At 36.1% G+C, this 21,100-nt stretch overlaps 1 protein-coding gene across 2 annotated transcripts in view; it reads left to right on the top strand.

Annotated features, from left to right (window-relative positions):
- FRMD3 (FERM domain containing 3) overlaps positions 1-21,100 on the top strand; it is a 131,870-nt gene that overhangs the window by 90,194 nt on the left and 20,576 nt on the right. For both annotated transcript variants that reach the window (XM_036403863.2, XM_054517951.1), the window contains 6 exons: positions 3,115-3,212; positions 4,425-4,548; positions 15,098-15,185; positions 17,025-17,113; positions 19,323-19,386; positions 20,363-20,451. In XM_036403863.2, the coding sequence (XP_036259756.1) occupies positions 3,115-3,212; positions 4,425-4,548; positions 15,098-15,185; positions 17,025-17,113; positions 19,323-19,386; positions 20,363-20,451 (552 nt within the window). The remainder of the gene's footprint in view (positions 1-3,114; positions 3,213-4,424; positions 4,549-15,097; positions 15,186-17,024; positions 17,114-19,322; positions 19,387-20,362; positions 20,452-21,100) is intronic.

The raw sequence follows: 21,100 nt of genomic DNA, 5'->3' as shown, positions 1-21,100 counted from the left end.
AAATAGAGTCAAAGTCAGACACCATGCTGAGATAGCAATTTTTTGAATTGCTGGATCTCTGGAGGTGACCATATCTGTCAGCTGGAAAGACTGCAACAACACCAAGAGATACATTTGCTATGAGAATAAACTGTATTAAGTGACTTGAACAAAGTAAAAAACCACTGGGTGGCCAAATCACAAGGTTTGGCTGTGGGAAAGCTTTCTTGCCTCACTGAACACCTTAAAATAGATAAATTGTCTGTTAAGCAGCTAACAGTATGGTCTCTGGGGGTCATGATGCCTGCTTAAAAACAAGAATAGTTATTGCTGACCCTTAATCTGCATGGCAGGAAAGGTTTGGCCGAGCTGAAGTTGAGTCATCTGTACTGCAAACAGATGATAGATGGAAATGAGGTTATTCCAATGAGAGACATTTGTGAATGTAAGCATAAGTTTACTAGCTTCTTATTAAGCTTGGATACTTAGGGCTGTAAATCAGGTTATAAAGACACGCCAGGGCTTGGAAAAAACAGCTATGGTGGAAGGACACATGAAGAAGCAAAATCAGTTATTTTGCAAGCTATTTCTGTAAGTGTATGCAGTTTTAAGTACATACATACACCTCAGTGAATTTAGGAGTCAGGGGGTTTTTTTCATAAGTTTTTGCTGACCTGGGTCATAAATTACTGCATCAGTATTACAGGAAATGCCTGAAGTTTAGTGAGCCTTTGGTAAAATGTGCAAAAATTCCTTTCAATTGAAAATACATTTATATTTTTCATTTGAAAGAGTTCTAAAGTCTTAGTCCTGTTCCAGGCTGCCCTTCTTGCTTTGTAGATCTCAGCCTATCTTCATAGGACAGGTGCTCCAGCTGTCTGATCAATTTGGTGGCTCTTCTCTGGATTTGTTCCAGCAAGTTCACCACTTTCTTGTGTTGCAGACCCCAGAGCTGGATGCAGGGTTCCAGGGGGAGTCTCACCAGAGCAGAGTAGAGGGGCAGAATCTCCTCCCTTGACCTGGCGCTCACACCTCTTCTGATGCAGCCCAGTGTAAGATGGGCTTTCTGGGCTGTCATTGCACACTCTTGGGTCATGTTGAGCTTTTCATCCACCAACATCCCCAAGTCCTTCTCTTCAGGGGTGCTCTCAATTAATTCTCCATCTAGCCTGTGTTTGTGCTTTGGATTGCCCTGACCCATGTGCAGGACCTTGCAGGTGGCTGGCCTTGTTGAGCTTCATGATGTTTCCACAGATGTGTGTGGAAGCAGGCTTGTTTCTCAAGCCTGTTAAGGACCCTCTGGATGGCATCACTTCCCTCCAGCTATGTTGACAGACCCCCACACAACTTGGTTTTTTGGCAAATGACACTGAGGATCTTCAATTGTGGTCAGTAACAATTTGCTTAGAAATAACACATGTTGATCTGTCGACCTCAGAGCTTGGCTAACAAGCTATGCTCTGAAACCTTGAGTGGGTTTTTTTGGCACTGCTTAAAAGCTGAACACAGTTTAGCCTCAAGTTAATGGTCACTCTGGAGAATGGCATCCCATTTTTTCACTCTGGAAAATCTTACCAAGATTCTTTGTGTAGGGACTGCTCAATTGCCTAAGTTATGTATGATATTTACATATACATATATATATATATATATAGAGAGAGAGAGAGAGAGAGAGAGAGAGAGAGATATAGATATACACATATACACTGAACCTTTTCTGGTACACTGTCATTGCAGATTAAGAATTTTTACTTTATCTCACTGAGGCCTCTGGTGCACTCTGTTACAGGTAGTTCCTCTGGGATCTACCTGTAGAATAGCAGTACCAACATACAGAAGTGAATTTGTGAGCTGTTACTGGATATTGATTACAGGAGGGAAAAAAAGGTGTTGCAAAAAAAAAAAAAAAAAAAAAAAAGCCCTGAAGTGTAAAGATGAACGAAGGGATGTGTTTACAATGAGACAAGATTGCTTTTCTCATTGATAACTGTATCCCATTTATTGTATTCAGTAAAAATCCAAGGAAAGGAGAAAAGTTTCTCTTGCCCTTCAGACAGTATTTCCTGGCTTGCTCTTGATGCAGAAGCTCATGATATGACCAGGTAACAGGAGAAGGTAACTTGGACAAAATATGTCTGACATTGGTGTTGATCATAAACTACATTTTTATTGGCTATGCTGTATGTTGCTTAAGGTTGGAAAGGACTGGCAGGAATGTCAAGGAGTTTTGATAGAAACCTCTAGATGGTCGATTTTGTCTGGTCAAAGCAAAGTTTAAATAGATTATTTTCCCAGAGGGGTGAAGTGGCTGAATGGTGTGGCTGTAACCTGCCAGGTGCTGGGAAAGAAGCTGTGGGTGGTAGAAGCTCTCTGTGGTAGAAGGCAGAGGACAGGTAGACAGGTAGAAGGAACCTTTTATTTTCTCCTCCCCATTTCTTTAGAGAAACAGATGAATGGGAGAGGTGACTCCCTGCAAGGCAGGTGCCTCATACCTGTGGCTCTTTAAGCCTTATGAATTTATTGCTCCCTTCAAACTTCATCTGGGATTCTTTGCAGATTAAAAAACCCAAAAAACCCAAAACCAAACCAAACCAAACCAAACCAACCAACCAACAAAAAAAACCCCAAACCAACCAACCAAACAAAAAAACCCAAACACACAAACAAACAAATAAAAACACCAACCCCCCCCCCCCCAAAAAAAAATTCCAAAACCAGAAGAGAAAAAAATAAAAATCTCCACCGTGGTCAGTGTGCTATTTTGCCTACAGTAAGAGAAAGATTTCCTTGTGTAAACTTGTATATAATAAAAACAGAGGTGCTCAAACAAGCTTACATTACCATAATTTATTTCACATTAGTAATGAACATTGTAATAGATGTATTTTAAATAAAACATGTTCTATGACATTTTACATGGGGTTTTGTTATATTTTTGCCCTTATTTTTTCACTGTTACTGAAAAAAAATCTATTTACTGTTTTTTTTCTTGTGGTTGTGTTTTGCCTTTTCTCTGCCATTTGAAATAACAAGAGGAAGATTCAAAATAGTTGCACAGCTGGTTTCACACTGATATGTTAAATCTATTACAAAAAGATAGCACATAATTTCTTAATTTTTAAAATTATATTTCAGATACCTCTTATATCTACAAATAAAAAGGGACATTTTCCATGGCCGTCTGCTGTGTTCCTTTTCTGATGCTGCCTACTTGGGTGCCTGTATAGTCCAAGGTAAGTATGAACAGGCTTCTTTAAATACTTCAGTCTTATGTTGGTTCTATCAAATAAGCAATGCAAAAGTTGTGACTACAGCTTGCAGTAATTTGTTGTTGTTTTTGTACTGTTTCCCTGTATTGATATGCACCGTGAAGTAAGTAATTCAGCCACTTAGCCAATGAAGTGGAGCTTAAAAAATTAAACCAAAAAAGTTGTCGTAGCATTTTAGTGAAGAAGTATGCCATCATTGTTAGATTCCACTTACCAAAAGAGAAAAACTCCGTTCTGAATCCTGAATGGAAATGTAGCTTATTCTGTTTGAATTAAGCAGGAAGAAGTGTCGTTTGATGCCCTTATGTTAAAGAAGACCTGTATGATGGAATCTCTGACAAAAATAGAAGATGTAATTCAAGAGGAAAGAAATTTTAGTTTATTTTCCCTAGCTTTTTTTTTTCCCCTCTCTCTCTCTCTCTCTCTCCATCATTTCCTTAGGACCAAATTCAGAAAGATGTCTTGAATTGTACAGAGACAAATAATCATCTTGAAATGTCTGTTTAGGGAAACCATAAGTGTGAAAGTTCCCTTTATTCTGCCTTAAGGTGAACAAAGCTCTTAATGCATTAGAAGGCAGTGTATCCACACCAAAACTGAGCCCAGCCCTTATTAAATGAGACTCATTCAGAAAATTAGAACACCAAATGTCAGGTTTGTGTACCTGAGTGACACATCTTTTAGAAGAGAAACCAAGTCCTGCCCATTACCTTGATTAACATTGTGGACTGTGTTTCTCTGCTAGAACAGAATTAGGACCATTAGGACCAACAGAATTAGTCCATGCCACTGTAGATAAATCATGTGAAACGGGGGAGAATCAGGAATTCATTATTTTAGGTCTGCCTGGTACCAAAAACTAGATACTCAAAGGGAAACATTGCCAAAGGTTCTGTTTTACAAAGCATTTTCTGCCACAGAAAATAGTTCAGTATTGCTAATTAATGCAGTAGTTAATAAACCATTGAACTTCTCTTGAAACTCATTGATTAAAGTGACAGATATAAGGATTTTCTTGTCTCGGTTAATTATAACTGAAGAATTTCTTGAGACATACTAGATTCTTACTGACTGTGGAAGTACCTTGAATTACAGTGCATTTACTGACTTTTTTCCTTATTAATTAATGTTGCAATTCAATTTTTCTGCTTTGTTTTTTGTTTTGGATCTGTTCAGCTGAGCTTGGTGATTATGATCCTGATGAACACCCCGAGAATTACATCAGCGACTTTAAGATTTTTCCAAAGCAGTCTCAAAAGCTTGAGAAGAAAATAGCTGAAATGCATAAAAATGAATTCAGGTAATTTATAATGCTGTTTGATAAAGAGACAGCTAAGAAATACTTTTATCTGTTTCCAAGTAGCACATGTTAACTTAGGAGGCTTTGTTCCATGAATTATAATAGAAGCTCTACCAATATGCTGTCTGATAGGCTGTATTTGAGAATGTGGTTTCAGCTCAGGGGGTTTTCTTTGCCTGTTAACCTTCATTAATCATAGCTGATTCCTGCATGACTGCTGGTAATTTAGACTTCATTTGCTTGAAATGTAGGTCTGGTTAGTGGGAAGGGCTCTCATGATCAGAGCTGCTCTAGCTGATTAGTGGAATAACATCTTTCATTTAGGTAGCACATGTTTCTTGCTCAGAAATTTCTGTCTGTAGTGTAATTCTAAAATTCTTGGTAGATATTGACCTGATTGAAACTATAATTAGGTTATTTTATCTGTTGGTGGTTAACATAGTGGTGAATTGCACAGAAATGTATTTAAGTAACTTCCTTGGAAGACTAAGGAGGTGAGATCCAGAACTCTCTGCATGCTCTTTTTTCTGTCCTAAAGTTTCAGTAGTGCAACAAAAGGCAAAGGAGAAAACAGATAGGTCAATAGTTTGATTTTTAAGTTAAATGAGTTTCAGGAGAGAAGGAGCAGTGAGCTGCACAACTATACCCTCTTCAGGGTTCTTAGTGAATGACATGCAGAGTGTCTGCAGGGAGATTTCATGAGGCCCTCGGCATCCTGCTTAGGTGAGGATGGTCCTCAGAACACGGGGAAAGGCACAGGATGTGCAGAAAATCAAATTAAATCAAATTATTCATTACATAACTAGAAGGATATTTTTATGGAAAGATTACAAGGCCCTTTGCACTTGCTTACCCTGTGTTCTGTTTTCATATTTCAACATATGCAAAGAAAGGAGCAAAATTCCTTTTCAGGAGAGTTAAAGCTTAAAACACTTTTTATTTCCAGAAGCCTATAAAAGATATTTCGGGTAAAGTTCAACGCTCATGACAATAAGCTTGCCAGTATTAATGTGCCTTTTTTTTTTCCCTGAAACCTATATATTTTCTTTGTATTTCTTTCAGTGAAATCATGTTTTAAACGGTTTATATCTAACATTTTTTAAAGCAGTTCAGCCTGCCCAGTACACAGACCCATAGAAACAACATTTTAAAATAAGAATAACTTATTTTACTGTCAGTATTTTTCCATACACTGTCTACAGATTTCCAAAGGATAAATTCAACCTTTAAAAAGATATTTCATCAGTTAAGCCAAGGTGCTATTGAAAAGTCTGATTAATTCAGTCTTTCATTAACAGGCTCATGCTTTACTGAAGTTAGGAGAAGAGATGGAAAGCTGGTGGGATGGTGCTTGTTGGTTTTCTATTTTGTAACACTGGCAGAGATGTATTTTTCTGTGTTGGTTTACTTTTTTATGAATATGTAATTCTGCATTCTTTGTTCATGCAATCATCTAGTTCTCCTGTTATGAATAACCAGACATATTTTTAGCTCATCTTTTAAATCCCCTTTCCTGTTGGTATAATCTGTCTGATCCTGTGACAGTAAACTTTGTAAACTTTCACACAGGTCCCTCTGGAATTTTCCAGGTCCTGAATTCCTTCCATCAGTGGTTGCTCAGCACATGAGGATGTCCCTGAATTTCTTCAGTATTCTTGTCAAGGGACACCATTCATTATTGCCTTTTGGAAATCAGATGACTGATTAGGCTGACTTTTTTTGCTTGTGGATCTTCTAGTTCCTACAAAAAAACCCAAACCAAACCAAAACAAACAAAAAAAAACCCCACCAAAAAAACCAAAAACAAAAACAAAGCAAAACACCCAAACAAAAACAAACCAGGAGGTGTTTGAGACACATCTATGTTTTATAGCACAATTCTTCTCATATATTCCATATATTCTTCTCATATATTCTCATTATATGTTCCTTAATTTGCTTTCTATTCTATATTTTACCAATTTTAATGTTATGAATTTTAGGCTCAGTGGCTCATAGCTCTTTGTGGCCTTCAAGAACTGCCATCTTTCTTTTCTGTTTTCTTTGCTTATGTCAGCGTCTTGTGTGCCTTACCTATTTGTCTATTATCAGAGAATAAAGGCAGTTTCAGAGCTGTCTGGGTAGCTGCTGTTTGGTAATTTCCCACTCTTTGTTTTCCCCAAACTGATAATCCTCTAATATTTTTTACATCAGACATTAGCCAGTCATTTGTCAGGAAGTTTTACCTTTTTATGGATATTTAATTACATGGATCTCTATTCTAGCAGTACAAATTAATAAAAAATATCTGACATATAATGAAGTATATAGAGAGGGTTCCAGTACTAGATGATCAGATTTCGGTATAACTAGCTGGAAAAAAATTATAGGAAAATATGGGCTTCTCTCTGGCATTGATTAGCACATGTGTTTCAATACGTTCAATGCATTCTTCAGGAAGTCAAATTTTCTGATAACAATTAATATTGTGCTGCTCAGTGAGTATTTTTAAGAGTTGCAAGGGGTCCCTCAGGTCTTTTCCTACAAGGTATTCAAGTGACATGTTAGCTGAACAGATGAGACTGAGAGCCTTTTTAATCCAGCTGCCATTCATCTGCCTTCAGAATTGTAATCTCACACTTTCAGCTCTGTGAGTTTTTTTTCACATGTGTAAACAAACAAAGATGATGACATCTCTCTCCAGCACTGGGCTACCATATCACCAAAGCCCTGGGGCTTGGAAGAGGCCAGTTCTTCTCTGAATCCTGTATCAATGTCCTTAAGACCTGTTCATTGGTCCCACCTTTTCTTCTGTCCTACAGAAAGATGGAAGAGCTTAGCTTTAGAAAGGAGCATGAAGATCAAGAGGGGAGTGTCTCAGAAGCAACAGTAGGGTACTGTGACAGCTTCCAGTGACTCATTCAGTTTTATTTAGAAGCCTTTTTTAATTACTTAAAGCAGATGTATGACAGGGTATCATTATTTCTTATCAGTTTTGGCAATGAGGTCATTACTGGATTTAACAAAATATAATCTGTTGTGTAACTTTCTGTTGCACTTAATTGCAAAAATATAAATGTAACAGACAGAAATTCATGGCAGGTTTGTTGAGTTGTGATTGTCTTGTGAATTTTTATTCTTCCCTCATTAAGGGAGGGGGAGCTACAGAACACAATAAAAAGACAGAAGAAAAAAATACCTTCTAAAGAATTTGATATCAGGTCTTATGTCCTTTAACAGAGTTTTTTACTCTGATAAAATTCCCTAGTTTTGGAAAGATACCTTTTAGCCAGAGCTCCCAAAGGCTAAGCACCAGAAAATATAAAGATTTCTAAGGGAAATATTGACATATGTCCCTAACAAGGGAATTTATGTTTATAGGACTAATCTTTTAGTAGAGTTTTTCCTTGGGTTTTTTTTTTTTTTTTTTTTTGTTTGGTTAGTTTTGGGTATGGTTTTTCTGGGGGAAGTGGGACTCTTTGTTTTTGTTTTTCTTTTTTAAAAGAACTCACTGGTTGAAAGTAATTTCATATGCCATCGGAAAACTAGTATTCAATTTTTAGTTCTGATATGAAATATTGCACCATATATTTATGGAAATGTTATGTAAAAGGCCTTGAATTTATCTGAAAGCCCCCCACAAATATTTACTTTTTCAAAGTTACATGACCTGTTCAAATGCCTGTTTTCAATGCTGAACTCATATAGGTAAATATAAGGTGTTTTTATTCCCTTGGATGGTCAATGTGGATGAAGGCTTGAGGTATCTGAGTGTTACTGAATAGGCTTTTGTTTCTACTTAGTATATCAAATGATTTACAGGAATCATATGTGAAAGACTGTCTTTTGGGAGTAGAAAATTTTCCTCTGAGGGTGTGAAATCACTGCCATTTTCTGATAATAACTATCTCAAAAATGTTAAGATAAAGGGAGTATTTTCTTGAAAACCAGAGTAGCAAATTATTGCTTGTCTTTGATCCAAGCTAAAAGAGAAGTGTTTTTTAAATTTGTTTTGAAAGGCATATAACATTTTTATCCTTTGCTGTATCATCTACATTGTAACTACTCAGTGAGGATTTAAGCGCGTTCCAATTTCCTGTGCTCCTTTGAGTCTTACTGTGTTCTCTTAGCCGTCCCATCAGCTCCCATGTGGCTTTTACAGTGGTGCCAGCAGGAGCACAGGATATCCCAGTCTCCACCAATGTGGCTCTCCAGCTCTTGTGCAGCTGTCAATGGAGTGTCTGGCAAGCATAACTATAAATGTTACTGTCTGAGTGCAATCTAGGAGGCTGTCCTAAAAGACTTGGCAATGGTTGCTAGAAAATGCTTTTCTTTGTGGGTGTTAATATAATTTCATTCAAGATTAAACAACTTCTTGCATGCTGTATACATTGAAATTCAGCATACATTGAATACATTAAAAAGCACTAAAACTAAATTTTGATTTAGCTAATCCAGAATAAGGTGGATTTGTTTCATTTAGGTGCTTCTCACAATTAAAAGTTCATATTATATGGTTTTATGCATAGTGCTGGTGGCCCACTCATGTACACTTTAAATTTAGCTTCTGGTAGTACTTTAATCACTTTGGTATCTAACAACCTCGTGTACACTAAGGGAATTTAATTCAAAGGACAGACAGTATGTTCCAAAACTTGCAATTCATTTTACAGAAAACAGAAGCCACTTTTCTGGGGATCAAGAATCTGTTGAGGTTTATGTGGAGCTGAGGGGGATGTTTGGATCAGAGCAGGGCTTGGGCTACTGCAGGGATAAGCACTTTCCAGACCTCAGGACCCAAAGTATTTTTAGTTCCTGGTTATACAAAATATACTGAGGGCTTTGGGGGGCTAAGTCCAGTGTCTTCTTCATTTCAGCTTCGGTATCGCATGCTGCCTGAATTTTCCAGTGAAGTAATTTAGATTTATCTATCAGGCCGTATGTTGGCCACTATCACTGCTTGAAAAACAACTAATTCTCTAAGGATCAAAACATCATTGTGTGTGGTGTAATAGGTGAATAATTTGTTTCTATTCTGCTACATTTTCCCAGTGTTTTCACTCCAGGATTCATATCAGTTGTAATCCGGATGAATCAGAGAGATGGTTGGAATGTAATCACCTAGTCCTTTCCCTGAAGCATTCCGTGTGTGCTGATTTCCTCAAAGCTTTTTTCTTCTGAACCATATTTCTTCTGACAGAAGTGTTCTTAAAACCAATTCAAATAATGGAACTGTTCTTATAATTCTGATTTCACTAACTAGAAAATAGTAAGAGTGAGATGTTGTTTTGTTTGATTAATGTTTGCATGGTAAAGAGAATATTTCCAGAAGCTCTGTGCTGAGGTGGGAATTTATTGGAAGAGGCAGCTGTAGCAGTAATCTAGAGAAAGGGACTTCACAGACAAGAGTTGTCTTTCTCATTCTCATTTGGAAAACTGAAAAAATGTATCCATACATGAGATTTTTCTTTTTATCTAATTCCAGGACGTATTCAGTAGAAAGGATAATCTGCTTGGGATGAAAACACTTTAAAATTTATGGCAACATTGATAATTTTTTATCTTTAGGACAGATTTTTCTTGTGTCTACGTGCACTCGAGCATGAACTGCATTTTTTTCTTCTTTATTCCCTGGGAAGACTGGTCATAATGCTGATCTGCAAATGTAATTTTTTTTGTCATGATAGTTGTTGCCTGTCTAATGGTGAAGTTTTGATTCAGGTTCTACATACTTAACACACTGATATCTTCAAATGCCTGTGTGAAATTTTAAAATGTACAGATTTCTTCATCAGCTGGAAGGAACTATTTCCTCTGCACCCTCCTCCCTCCTCACCTCTTCTCTGTTTGGAGAAGGCTTTATGGGCTAGATGTGTCTGATTTACAGATTTCTCTGTATCATGGGAATACATTTTAAATTAATATTAGATAAATTAAAACTGGATCTCTTCTGCAAATAAGTTCTGTCTTTGAATGCGCTTAAAGCTGTCTGTGTGACTGCATCAATTTATGAAGTAAAGCTGAAATACAAATGTCTGAGCATAGACTTCAGAGACATCATCTCAGTCTGATCTCTGAAGGTGCAGAAGTAACTTGAAACATTGTGGTAGAAGGAGTTATGTAAGTGGCACATACCATAACAGCATGCATGCATTTAATGGACTTGGTAAAAGAGTTTGATTCTTGTTTTAAAGTGGTTATTTTGGTCTTACTGGGATTCTATCTATCTGTGAGAAAAACGGCTTTGCAGTAAAAGTTAAAATTGATATTTAAGTGTTCTGCAGCTTTCTAAGATTAGAATATTTCAGCAATCTTCAGCAATTCACTTACTTCCTAGCTGATAATATTTCTTACCATATACAGACGTATTTAAAGGCTTTCCTCTGCTAGTGCCAGATTGGGCTGGCCTTATTATTCTGATAAATTGAACTACAGCCTACAATGCAATTTCACTTACCAGTGTAGTCATTTGGTGCTTTTCTTTGAGATTTTCACCACTACTGTGCTATTCTTCCCACTGCAACTTAAATATTAGCAATCATAGCAGGTTTATTTCAATGACTCATAGCACTATTATTGTGATGAAAAATAGTAGCAAAAAGACTTTATTTAAAAACATCTCCACTATCTACCAAAATATTCTGCGCTTAAAGTAAAAGTTGATCAAGACCATTAGCAATTTAATTTTATGACAATTGGAGTCTCAGCTACATGTAAAAAGATTTAAAGATGCAACACCAAAAACTTATTCACATGGTGAGCAATTCTGTGTTCAGTGTACTGTGCAGCTAAGTGTGCTGATTCTTTAGCAGAGTTCTTGCATTATTTTAGGTTAGAACCCTGGGTAAGTCAGTTCTGCTGAGAGATGTCCTCTACAACCTCTGGGATATAACAGCAAGAATACTTAATAGGAGGACATCCTTCTTGAAGTTGTTACTGCTGTCTCTCCTGAGATCACAGTGAAATATATCCAAGATTGCAGGGCAGGGCAAAGAGTGGCTGATGGAGAATGAGCCTGTGTTGTTTAAAGCATTGTGGCTGGTGTCCCTGGTTTGCATGGAAGTTAATATGTAACATCTCTAGAGGCCAGACCATTATGTACATATTTATGTGCGGTTTTATTAAAACACATTAATACACCTTACAAAAGGTAAATGTCCAGAAATTAAACATAGCTAGGACATACTCTAGGAAAGTATTGCTATTGTATTCTGCAGCAAGTACATTTTCTTGACGTAGAGATAAGGCAAAAGGAAGGACTGTAATTTTTATTACTAGTTTGTTAACACTAGTATCTCACAGCACTTTATAAGTCAGTAAGAAAATCAGAGAAGATAAATCAAATTACCTCTCTAATAGCACTCAGGAACAAGGAGGATGAGAATAGTATTGAAAATGCTTTTTCTTTGCTGTTTTTGCTACATTGTTTTCTTTGTCAAAGGGAGTTAATACTCAATCCTCTGGTATTTCATCCTTAACTTGCACTAAGATTTATGACTTTAGTATGTAACAGCTACGTACTTCAAAGGAAAGGTATGAAGGGGAGAAACTTCTGGAATGAATTCATATTGGCAGTGAGTGAAGCAAGTAGACCATCACTGTGACACATCCTGGAAGTTATTTCCTGTTGAGCTTCCTTGCCCTTTGGGTGATAAAAGGAGCTTTTACATCCTCTAGTGCATAGTTCTCATGAGCCCCAAGTTAAAACAGAGTGTGTTGCATACTTCTCAGTGTTCTGTTGAAGTATTTGTTTCATTAAAATTTTATTAGGAACTTTTGGATTAATTTGATTAATTTGGATTATTCAACCTAGAGGTTGAATAATTAATTCATAGCTAATGGCTGTGGAACTCTAATTTCACCAATAATCCACTTTTTATCATTTGTATGGTATGCAGAAACTTTTCTGAGTAGTAGTTTCTTTTTTTTGTCCTGTTCAATATTTTTGCCATGCAACAGATGGATGCAGAAGTGCCTACAACATATAGAAAGGGAATATATCTTTCCCCTAATGCTGAATTAATACTGAAAATTAGGGTCAAAAGCAATAAATGCACTGAGACTTGAATTTCCTGAGAGTACTGAGTTTCAAAAAAGCAAATATGTATTGCCTAAATATTCCCAGTTTTTCCACTCTAAAACACTTGCATGAGTGAGTACACTATAAATTCTTGTGTAGGTCTGTTTGTTGTATATAGAAATCTTAAGGGCTTTTTAACAAAGCAAATCAAAAGCATATCTAATGTTAGAACAGTGATTGTTTAAAAAAAAAGTTGACTTTGCTGATAGGATTTGTTACAGTTATATTTTTATTTAGTAAGAAAAATTTCATTACTAAGTTACACACGAAAAGCATATTATCAAGGCTTAAATGTTAATCCTTTGATAAGAGATGAATGAGGATTTTTTCATTTGATATTGTCCTTGACTCTTGTGCTTTGTGATGTTCTTTTAAGGCTTTGCACTGTAGCCATTTGATTAGTCTGTAATTGGATAAGATCATGTCTTTGGATTTGTCCATGTCTTTGGCTTTTTTTCCCCCCAAATACCACACACAGCTTGTTTCACTGGATGTACACAAAATCATCATAGTTGCAGAGGCTATATGGGAAGGGAGCCTGATAATACTTTCTTGAATGTCTCTTTAATAGTAGTAGCAAGTTGAGGTTTTTTCCCCATTTCAATATGCCAACTCCCCAAACCGCCTTGTTACAAACTGCTTGCCACTTTTTGGTCCACTGAAACCAGAAGATTGACTATCCTTTGTACCAGCAAAGGGAGGTGGATTAAAAAATGTATTTTGTAGTCCTTTGTTTTTGTAAGGCCCAATATCTAATAAGCAATCAAACTATTTGTTTGATTTTTCACTATGCAACATAAGTATTCAAAGAAATTTAGGTCAAACTAGTTAATTACTTATGTCAAATGCAGTGGACTGTTACATGAAATAAAATTGTTGTCTTTTTAGGGGTCATTTATGGTCTTATAGTTGCGATAACGTAAAGTTGTGATTTAATAGTATTTAAAATGGAGTAAAAGCTTAATAGAGCTACCAAAACTGAGTGGAAAAATAAGCATTTTTGTTTTGATTGCTGCTTTGGAGCTGCTTTCTCCTTAAATATTTACACTTAGCTGTGTAAATACACATTTTTAATTTTTGGTGTTCTACTTAATATATGCTCTTCTCCACTGGCAAGTGGTGAGAAAGAGACTGAAACAGGAAAGAAAAAGAAGACCACTTCTTCTCTAATATATATATATATATTAGTTTAGAAGTAAAAGATCCACAAAAGTGTGGTCTGAAATAAAGTGAAGGTTGTGTAGTGTCAAAACAATACTGAAGAAACCCAAGAAATATCATGGGGTTGACTAGGAGATGATTAACAGTGAAGTAAAAATGAGCAATTTTAAAACTTTGTAACAGAAATGGTTATTGACACTTACATTGCCACAGGTCATCATTCTGTTAGGTTCAAAATAGGATTTGATGTCCACAAGCATGCTTGATGTTGTTTTAATTGTCAAACTAAACTTTGGGTCAGATGCTGGATATCAGATGTTAATGCTTGTTGTTTTCTACCTGAAGGGGAGTAACAGGCTTTCAGGGAAATTATACTACAACAATATACAGTGAAGTATTAAATGTCAATTCCTATGTACAATTTGCACTCACAAAAAAATTCAGGGCTAGAATAAAGTATGACTATCACTATGGTCCTTGAAAATTTGTTTATGGCTCTTTTTCCTTTTTTTTAAAATTATTATTTGCATGGAAAGTATTTATGAAGTCTGGCTTTCTAAAGGCCCTAGGCACTGCTCATTATCATAAAACTATATTCTCTTTCAAAATCATGTACTCTAGTTGTACAGGTACAGAAATGAAATAATACTTGAAACAGCTCACTTCCAAACGGGCATTGTAAATCTGTGTTAGAGATAAAGAAATCTCTATAAATATCAGATAAAACTTACTCTAGACCCCAAGTCTTCATGTCATGTTTCGGGCTTTAGTGTATATTCGCTGTTGATTATAGACACCCTAAAAATAGGGGTGTATAAATGGAAATGCTGACAGATTCTGAGCTATCATGTTGGTAGCAGGCACTGCTATAATTAGACATCTATCTGAGTAGGCAGTGTAATATGATTGCTGTGTTTATACACTGCACTGGAAGGAATGTCTGTTAATCTGCACAACCCTTTTAAACGAAATGGGGAGCAAGAGTTTGTGGAACAAAGATGCTGAGGTTTATTTCATAATCAGGCTGACATGAGGGTATATCAAAAGACAAGAAATACTTTCAAAATATGAGATAATTTTGTTGTTGTTATCTCAGGATTTAAAAAAAATCCTCAGAATTTACCTGAAAACATCAGGCACCATACAATTCAGCAGAAGAAATTATATGAAAAGTTTTCTGTCTTTTTATTACAAACAAAACATGGTTGAAATAGTTTGAATGTCAGTAAAAACTTTCCTCTGTCTTTAGGCATTTAAATTCTCCAGTCAATAAGTCTTTTTCTCCTATTTCTTTTTGCTGTCAAACTCAATTTTCTTTTGTAATTTCAGAGGTCAGAGCCCAGCTGTTGCTGAATTTAACTTGCTTCTTAAAGCAAATTCTTTGGAAACTTATGGTGTTGATCCTCATCCTTGCAAGGTAACAGTCCTTTTTACTGACTTTTAATAAAACATTCTTTTTACTAACATTTAGTTAAGAGCTAGTAATGGAATTGATTTAGCTCTGGTTTTTATCAAGGTGCAGATAGTCAGCAATTTCTACAATAACTACATATTATGCTTAAGCCTTGGAAGAACACTGACTGGCTAACATTTCTACATCAGCCAAAAAAGGGTCTCTCCAGAGGAAGCAGAAGAACATTACAGGAGAATTTAGTAGGTTTTAATGGCATAAGCTCTGATAATAGTCCATAATTTCTTTGCATTTAGTGCAAAGGTTTCTTTTAATTACTCCAGGTATGAAATATTTTTTGCTTGCCAAGATTTTCAGGATTCACCATTGTTTTGACAAGAAAATGACAAGAAATTGATAGTCCATGCAGATCAGTTTTTAAAACACCATCAAAATATGCAAATCTTAGGAAGAACAGCAAGCCAAATGTACAAGGAGAAAAACCCAGTTCCCATTCACACTTCCCGCTTTGGTATTTTGTGATCTTCTGTAAGAAGGTGATCTTAATTACCAGTTCTGATTATCTTGTATGCATGCATTTTTAACTACGCGACTGTATCTCTCTCATCTGTGGTGTTTATTTTTAGAGTGACTTGCTTTTTGTTTTAACTGCAGCTTTTGCTTTGCCTTGTGTATTATCTCTTCTGTTGGGACAGTTTAGTTAGCCGTTCTAGTAGTGATCATCCTTAAGCAGTCAGCCCTAACACAAAACTGTGTAAGATTGTCTATGTACTTTGTTAGGAATAGTGCTCCTGTGTGAAACACATGGTCTGGCTCAGTGAGACAGTAAACCCAAGTGAAGTCAGTGATGCAGTAAACTTTGCTTTAAAACTATACTGCAGATTTTCAAAAGGTATTCCAAAAACTAAGGCATAACTGGCTCAGAATTACTTCTTTACCTGTGTGGCGGGGCTTATAGTGTGGGGGCCAATCAGAGGTTCATCACCCATGCCTGAGGAAAATTTGTCAGTCTTCTGGAAGTGAACCTCAAAGCAAGGTCCTTGGCAGGCTCCTTATGACATGCTCCATTTGGTGCTGTGGCTGCTGCTCCAGAACCATCCCTGTTTCTGTTCCCCTTTACTTTGTTGTTAAGACATAAGGCACAATAAAGTTGATTATCTTTATCAAGATGAGGCTGTGGAAGTTGGGATGGACAGAAAATCCAGTTAATACAAAACTCATCTTAATCATTAATCAAAAATGATAAGCCAGAACTTTTATAGTGGAGCTATATTTTAAAAATTTTCTTTTCTATTTGAAAGGCAACCACTATTTCTTCTGGTTTGTACTGAAGAGTCCGTGAGTATAGAACTCACAGAAGCTTATATTAGTAAATGATGTCTGTCAGTAGTACTTCCAACACGACACCTTGCAGAGGAACAATGTATTGTGAAATCTTAAAAAATATCAGTGTTGAAGCAGATATGAATCCCTGGTTTGTAGTTAGTCCTCCTTTTAAGAATGGGACATACACAGAAGTACATTTCAAATAAATTTGGTAAGTCTACCTAAGAGGTCCCTGGTGTCATCAGCTACAGGTAGAGGTAAACAAAGCATAAGATATTGTTATTCAAATGCCTAGAAGTAAATGAGGTCTTTATTGCAAGGGCTGTCCTTTCCTTTATAAGTGTATATTTTAAAGGCAAAATTTGTTTTGAAGCGGAGAACAAAATAAAGGTAATTTAGAATGGAGTAACAATTTATGCTATCAGTAAAAAATCAGTAAGAAATACCTCAGTATCAGTAATAAATACCTCATTGGATGAGGGGAAAGTTATGTTGCTATGTTTCTTTTTCTCTTTCAAGGACTCATTTGGGACAACTACATTTTTAGGATTCACAGCTGCAGGATTTGTAGTTTTCCAGGGTAATAAGAGAATTCATTTATTAAAATGGTAAGCATATGATGTAATAGTATTTTAATGAAAAAGCATATCTTCTCCTGTGTCTTCTCTTCCTACCATCTTCACCTGCATTTGTTGTCTTTAAGGAGATCCATGTGACTATTACCTTTCCTGCCCCATTATGTTTCTGTTTAAAGGATTTTAGATAACAACTACAACTACAACAATAACAACAACAATAACAATTTAGTCTCATTCAACTCCCAGTGAAAATTATTCCACAGAGTTCATTAGTCAATATAATTTACAAATGCCGAAACGGAGCACGTTGATTTTTCAGCTATCTGTAAATCACCAGTGAGGTTTACTGGCAAAGAGCCCACCTTAATCTATTTTACTTTTGGAAATATTGCAATTTGTTCATTTAATTATCCTCAATTTGAAACCATAAAAGAGCTTATTTGGTAAACAGAGGAGGAAGAGGTGAGAATGCATTTGAATTTCTTTTAAGTCTCTTTTTTAAAGAAATGAGTACTTATGCAATTGTCTTTGGTTAGTCTGGTTTTGCTTTTATTTGAACTCCTGGACTTACTTAATCTGTTAGCCTCACTCAGCCACATTTGAGGAAGAGGTAAAACTGAGCTCCTGCAGATGATGTTAAGAGCAGCTGGCCACACCCTTACCAGTGTGGTGAAAAGTGACCAGTCATGCTTAGACACTGATAATCTCATCTTAGCCCTACAGCTACATGCATACCAACAGTTGTAAATGTTCTATCTCTGAGCTCTCAGCCTGTCTTGTGGGATCAAGACAGGGAGAAGGTGAAAAAAAGATGAAGCTGGGCTCCTTGCTGCATATCTGTAGAAACTTCTCTGAGTGTTGAATAACCTGAAATCTTCAGAAGTGTAAAATCAGCACAGTCCTGTCTGTACAACTGAGTTCCCTATGGAGCTCTGGGGACACACCTATCAACAGCCATCCATTTATAATCATGGGTTTACAGTACAATTTTCCCAGGGTTAATTGCAGGTAGCTGTGGTCACAGTACTTCAGTGGTTTGTGGTTTTGGCACAAGGAAAACATAACAGTAATGTCAGTCTATGGCACATTGAGGAGAGAGTAGCCCTTGGCAAGCGTGTGCCCACCATACTGTGAGAAATGAATCTCACAGCATTTAGCTTCTCATGTCACTTCAGGGATAATGCATCCTCTGGGCGATCCAGGTATACTTATTAAGTTCATTAATATGTAAACCAGATAAAAAATAAAGCAATGATGGAGGAGGAGCCAATAAATTCTCAGTGTTACAGTAGAGGCTGAAAGTCAGTCTGGTGAGTTTTATCTGAACACTATGCACTGCTTCTTCCATTTCAGAGGCCTAGAAATGAGTGCTAATAGCTGTAACTTATTTTAGCTGAAATTTGCACTACACAATAAAACCCCAAATTTTTATTTGAGATTTTCTTTTCAATGTAAAAGCTTTCTCAATTATTTTTTGTTTTCTCATGTAAAAGGAAAACACTTGTTATAAAGTTTCAGGTATAGCATTGTCCTTACCTCCAAGATTATTCCTGTTTCAACTCTGATATCCAAAACCCTTAGGGAAATTTGTCAAAAACAGCAATGGCTCCATTTTAACTCTGGTAATGACAAAATATCCATTACAGTTTAAGCAGAGGCATGACATTGCCTTTTTATGGTTCACTGTTATTCCATATGAAGATTGAGCACTTAACCTTGATTAAATTAAATTTTGATATAAATTTTGCAACTCAAAAAGCCTGTCTATAACAAATGCTGCCAAACATTTTCTTTTTCTTTTTGTTGTGCTCTGTTACTAAGAAGTGTGATGTGAAGCATCAGATAAATTAATATAGAGAAAAGAATATTATCTTTCCCTCAACTTAATTGCAATAGACATTGTAAGATTTTAAGATGTAAGAGGAATTACAAACTGTGCTGTAAATATAATATAAATATAGGCTTCTCTCTACCTTTAATTTCCTCTTCACTTTCCAGTAGACAGATTTAACTCTGTGAAGATACATAAGGATGTAAAAGAAATAGTCTGGACTTATCTTCTCAAAAAAATTAAACTCTTAAATAATTTTATCCTAAATATTGTAAGGCCTGTAGAGGGCTTTTGTCATTTGATTGCCTGCTTGACTTTGTTAATTAGGAAAAGTTACAGGCTAGTTACTTTTCTTATTCATAGCTCTATCTTGTTTTTCCGATACTCAAATATTTTTTCTCTTTCTAGGTGTGATGTCTACAAACTGAAATTTGAAGGGAAGACATTTTATGTGTTTGGAGCTCAGAAAGAGGTTGTGTTTTAACATTTTTACAGAACTTCTGTATTTGATTAAGATTGTATGAGACATATGTTTTTAAGTAAACAAACTATCAATAATTGTACTTAATATTGTAACTAAAATATAGAGTATGAATGAATGTGAGTAATTTTCGAAAAAATGTCTAATTTGCAAAGGGTTGAGACATTTCTCACTTAATATTCACATTGGGCTATGTGGATTGTTTGTGGTTTTGGACACCTTTGGAGTTGAGGTTTAATTTATTTTTAAGTGCTAAAGTTGTACTCACTCACTCTAAAGTACAGAAGATATCTGTACATGATTACAAACTCAAGTAAGCATTGATACCTGGATCAATGTGAGGTATTTTTCTGACAATTACAGTCCCATCATCAAATCTTGGTGAGCTAAGAAGGTTAGTGTATCTCATGTAATTAGGTCCTATCATTGGGCTGTTGTCATTGAAATCCTAGAGACTTGCCTACATCAGTTCTTCCCCTAGATCAGACTGATATAGCCTAAGGTTATGGTTTTGAATGGAGATGAGGAAAAAAAATGAAGGAAGGAAATAATGCCAGAGGTATCACAACTGCTCATGTGGTTGCAAGGAGGTTTTGATGGTAGGACATTAAATGGTGGAGAGGAGGGAGAGGTGGGTGGTAAGTAGTGCAGCAAAGAATATTGAACCCAGAGATTTCCCTCACTCGATTTTGACCAGTTAAACAGTTGTTTTAAAGGCCACTTGTACATATGCTCTTCCTTCCCCCCTTGAAGCATCTCCTTTTCTCTGAAAAAATTGCCTGGGCTTTTTAAATATCACCTATGTATGCATCGTGCATCTGTGGGTGAGCCACAGATCTACACTATATAGGAAAACTTGGTCTTCAGTGTATTTGGTTAAAGGTGATGCCATCAGGTAGAGCTATTTCAGTCACTGAGAATTCAACATTTTCACTTCTTTCATTTGTTTTCTTTTCCTTGCATTTAGAAGAAGGCTGTGCTGTCATTCCATACCTCTACACCAGCAGCCTGCAAGCATCTTTGGAAGTGTGGGGTGGAGAACCAGGCTTTTTACAAGTATGTACACCTGAAGTCATTATCTATAGTAAAAGTAAAAAAAAAAAAAAAGTGTGTGAGTAGAGGTTTGTTCATTGTGAAATGTTCCATTTAGCTAACAGAAGGCAAAATGTAAACAGAAAATATGCAAGTTAATGGGGAATATTATTTCACTTCAAGCCAGTATTAGAAATTGTTTAAAATATAAATGAGACAGGAAGGTATTGGCTCCAGCACAATGCTTTTGCTGCTCTGTAGTGAGATATTGGATGGACAGAGTACTGTACTTGTGTCTGGGAGCATAGCTGTTAATCTTAGCCCAGCTGTAGGATATCTTGAGAATAAAGGGAAAAAATCTGTCATGCTTGATTCTTTGGGCTCTTCTGCCAAGAGGTAATTGTTCTTCCACTTGAAATCCAAGGCTTAGTAAGAGTTGATTGAAAAATAAACAGTTCTCTTTAATGATTTAAGGAAGAAAAGAAAATGTTCTTAGACACATTTTGAAAGATATCTGTGATCTTGTTATACATAAAAAGCCTGTAAAGTGACAAAAAATAAAAGTAGTATCTACCTCCTTATTCCCTGAAAAAGACCCTATTAATAATTCCTCATTAAAAACTCCTCTGCATTCTTTCTGCCCTCCACTGACTTTGTAAGGTCTGTTTATTGA

The sequence above is a fragment of the Molothrus ater genome, chromosome Z (genome assembly GCF_012460135.2).
Source record: "Molothrus ater isolate BHLD 08-10-18 breed brown headed cowbird chromosome Z, BPBGC_Mater_1.1, whole genome shotgun sequence".
Lineage (NCBI taxonomy): Eukaryota > Metazoa > Chordata > Aves > Passeriformes > Icteridae > Molothrus > Molothrus ater.
Note: the sequence above shows the minus strand (reverse complement) of the source record. Positions and strands in the feature narration are given on the sequence as shown.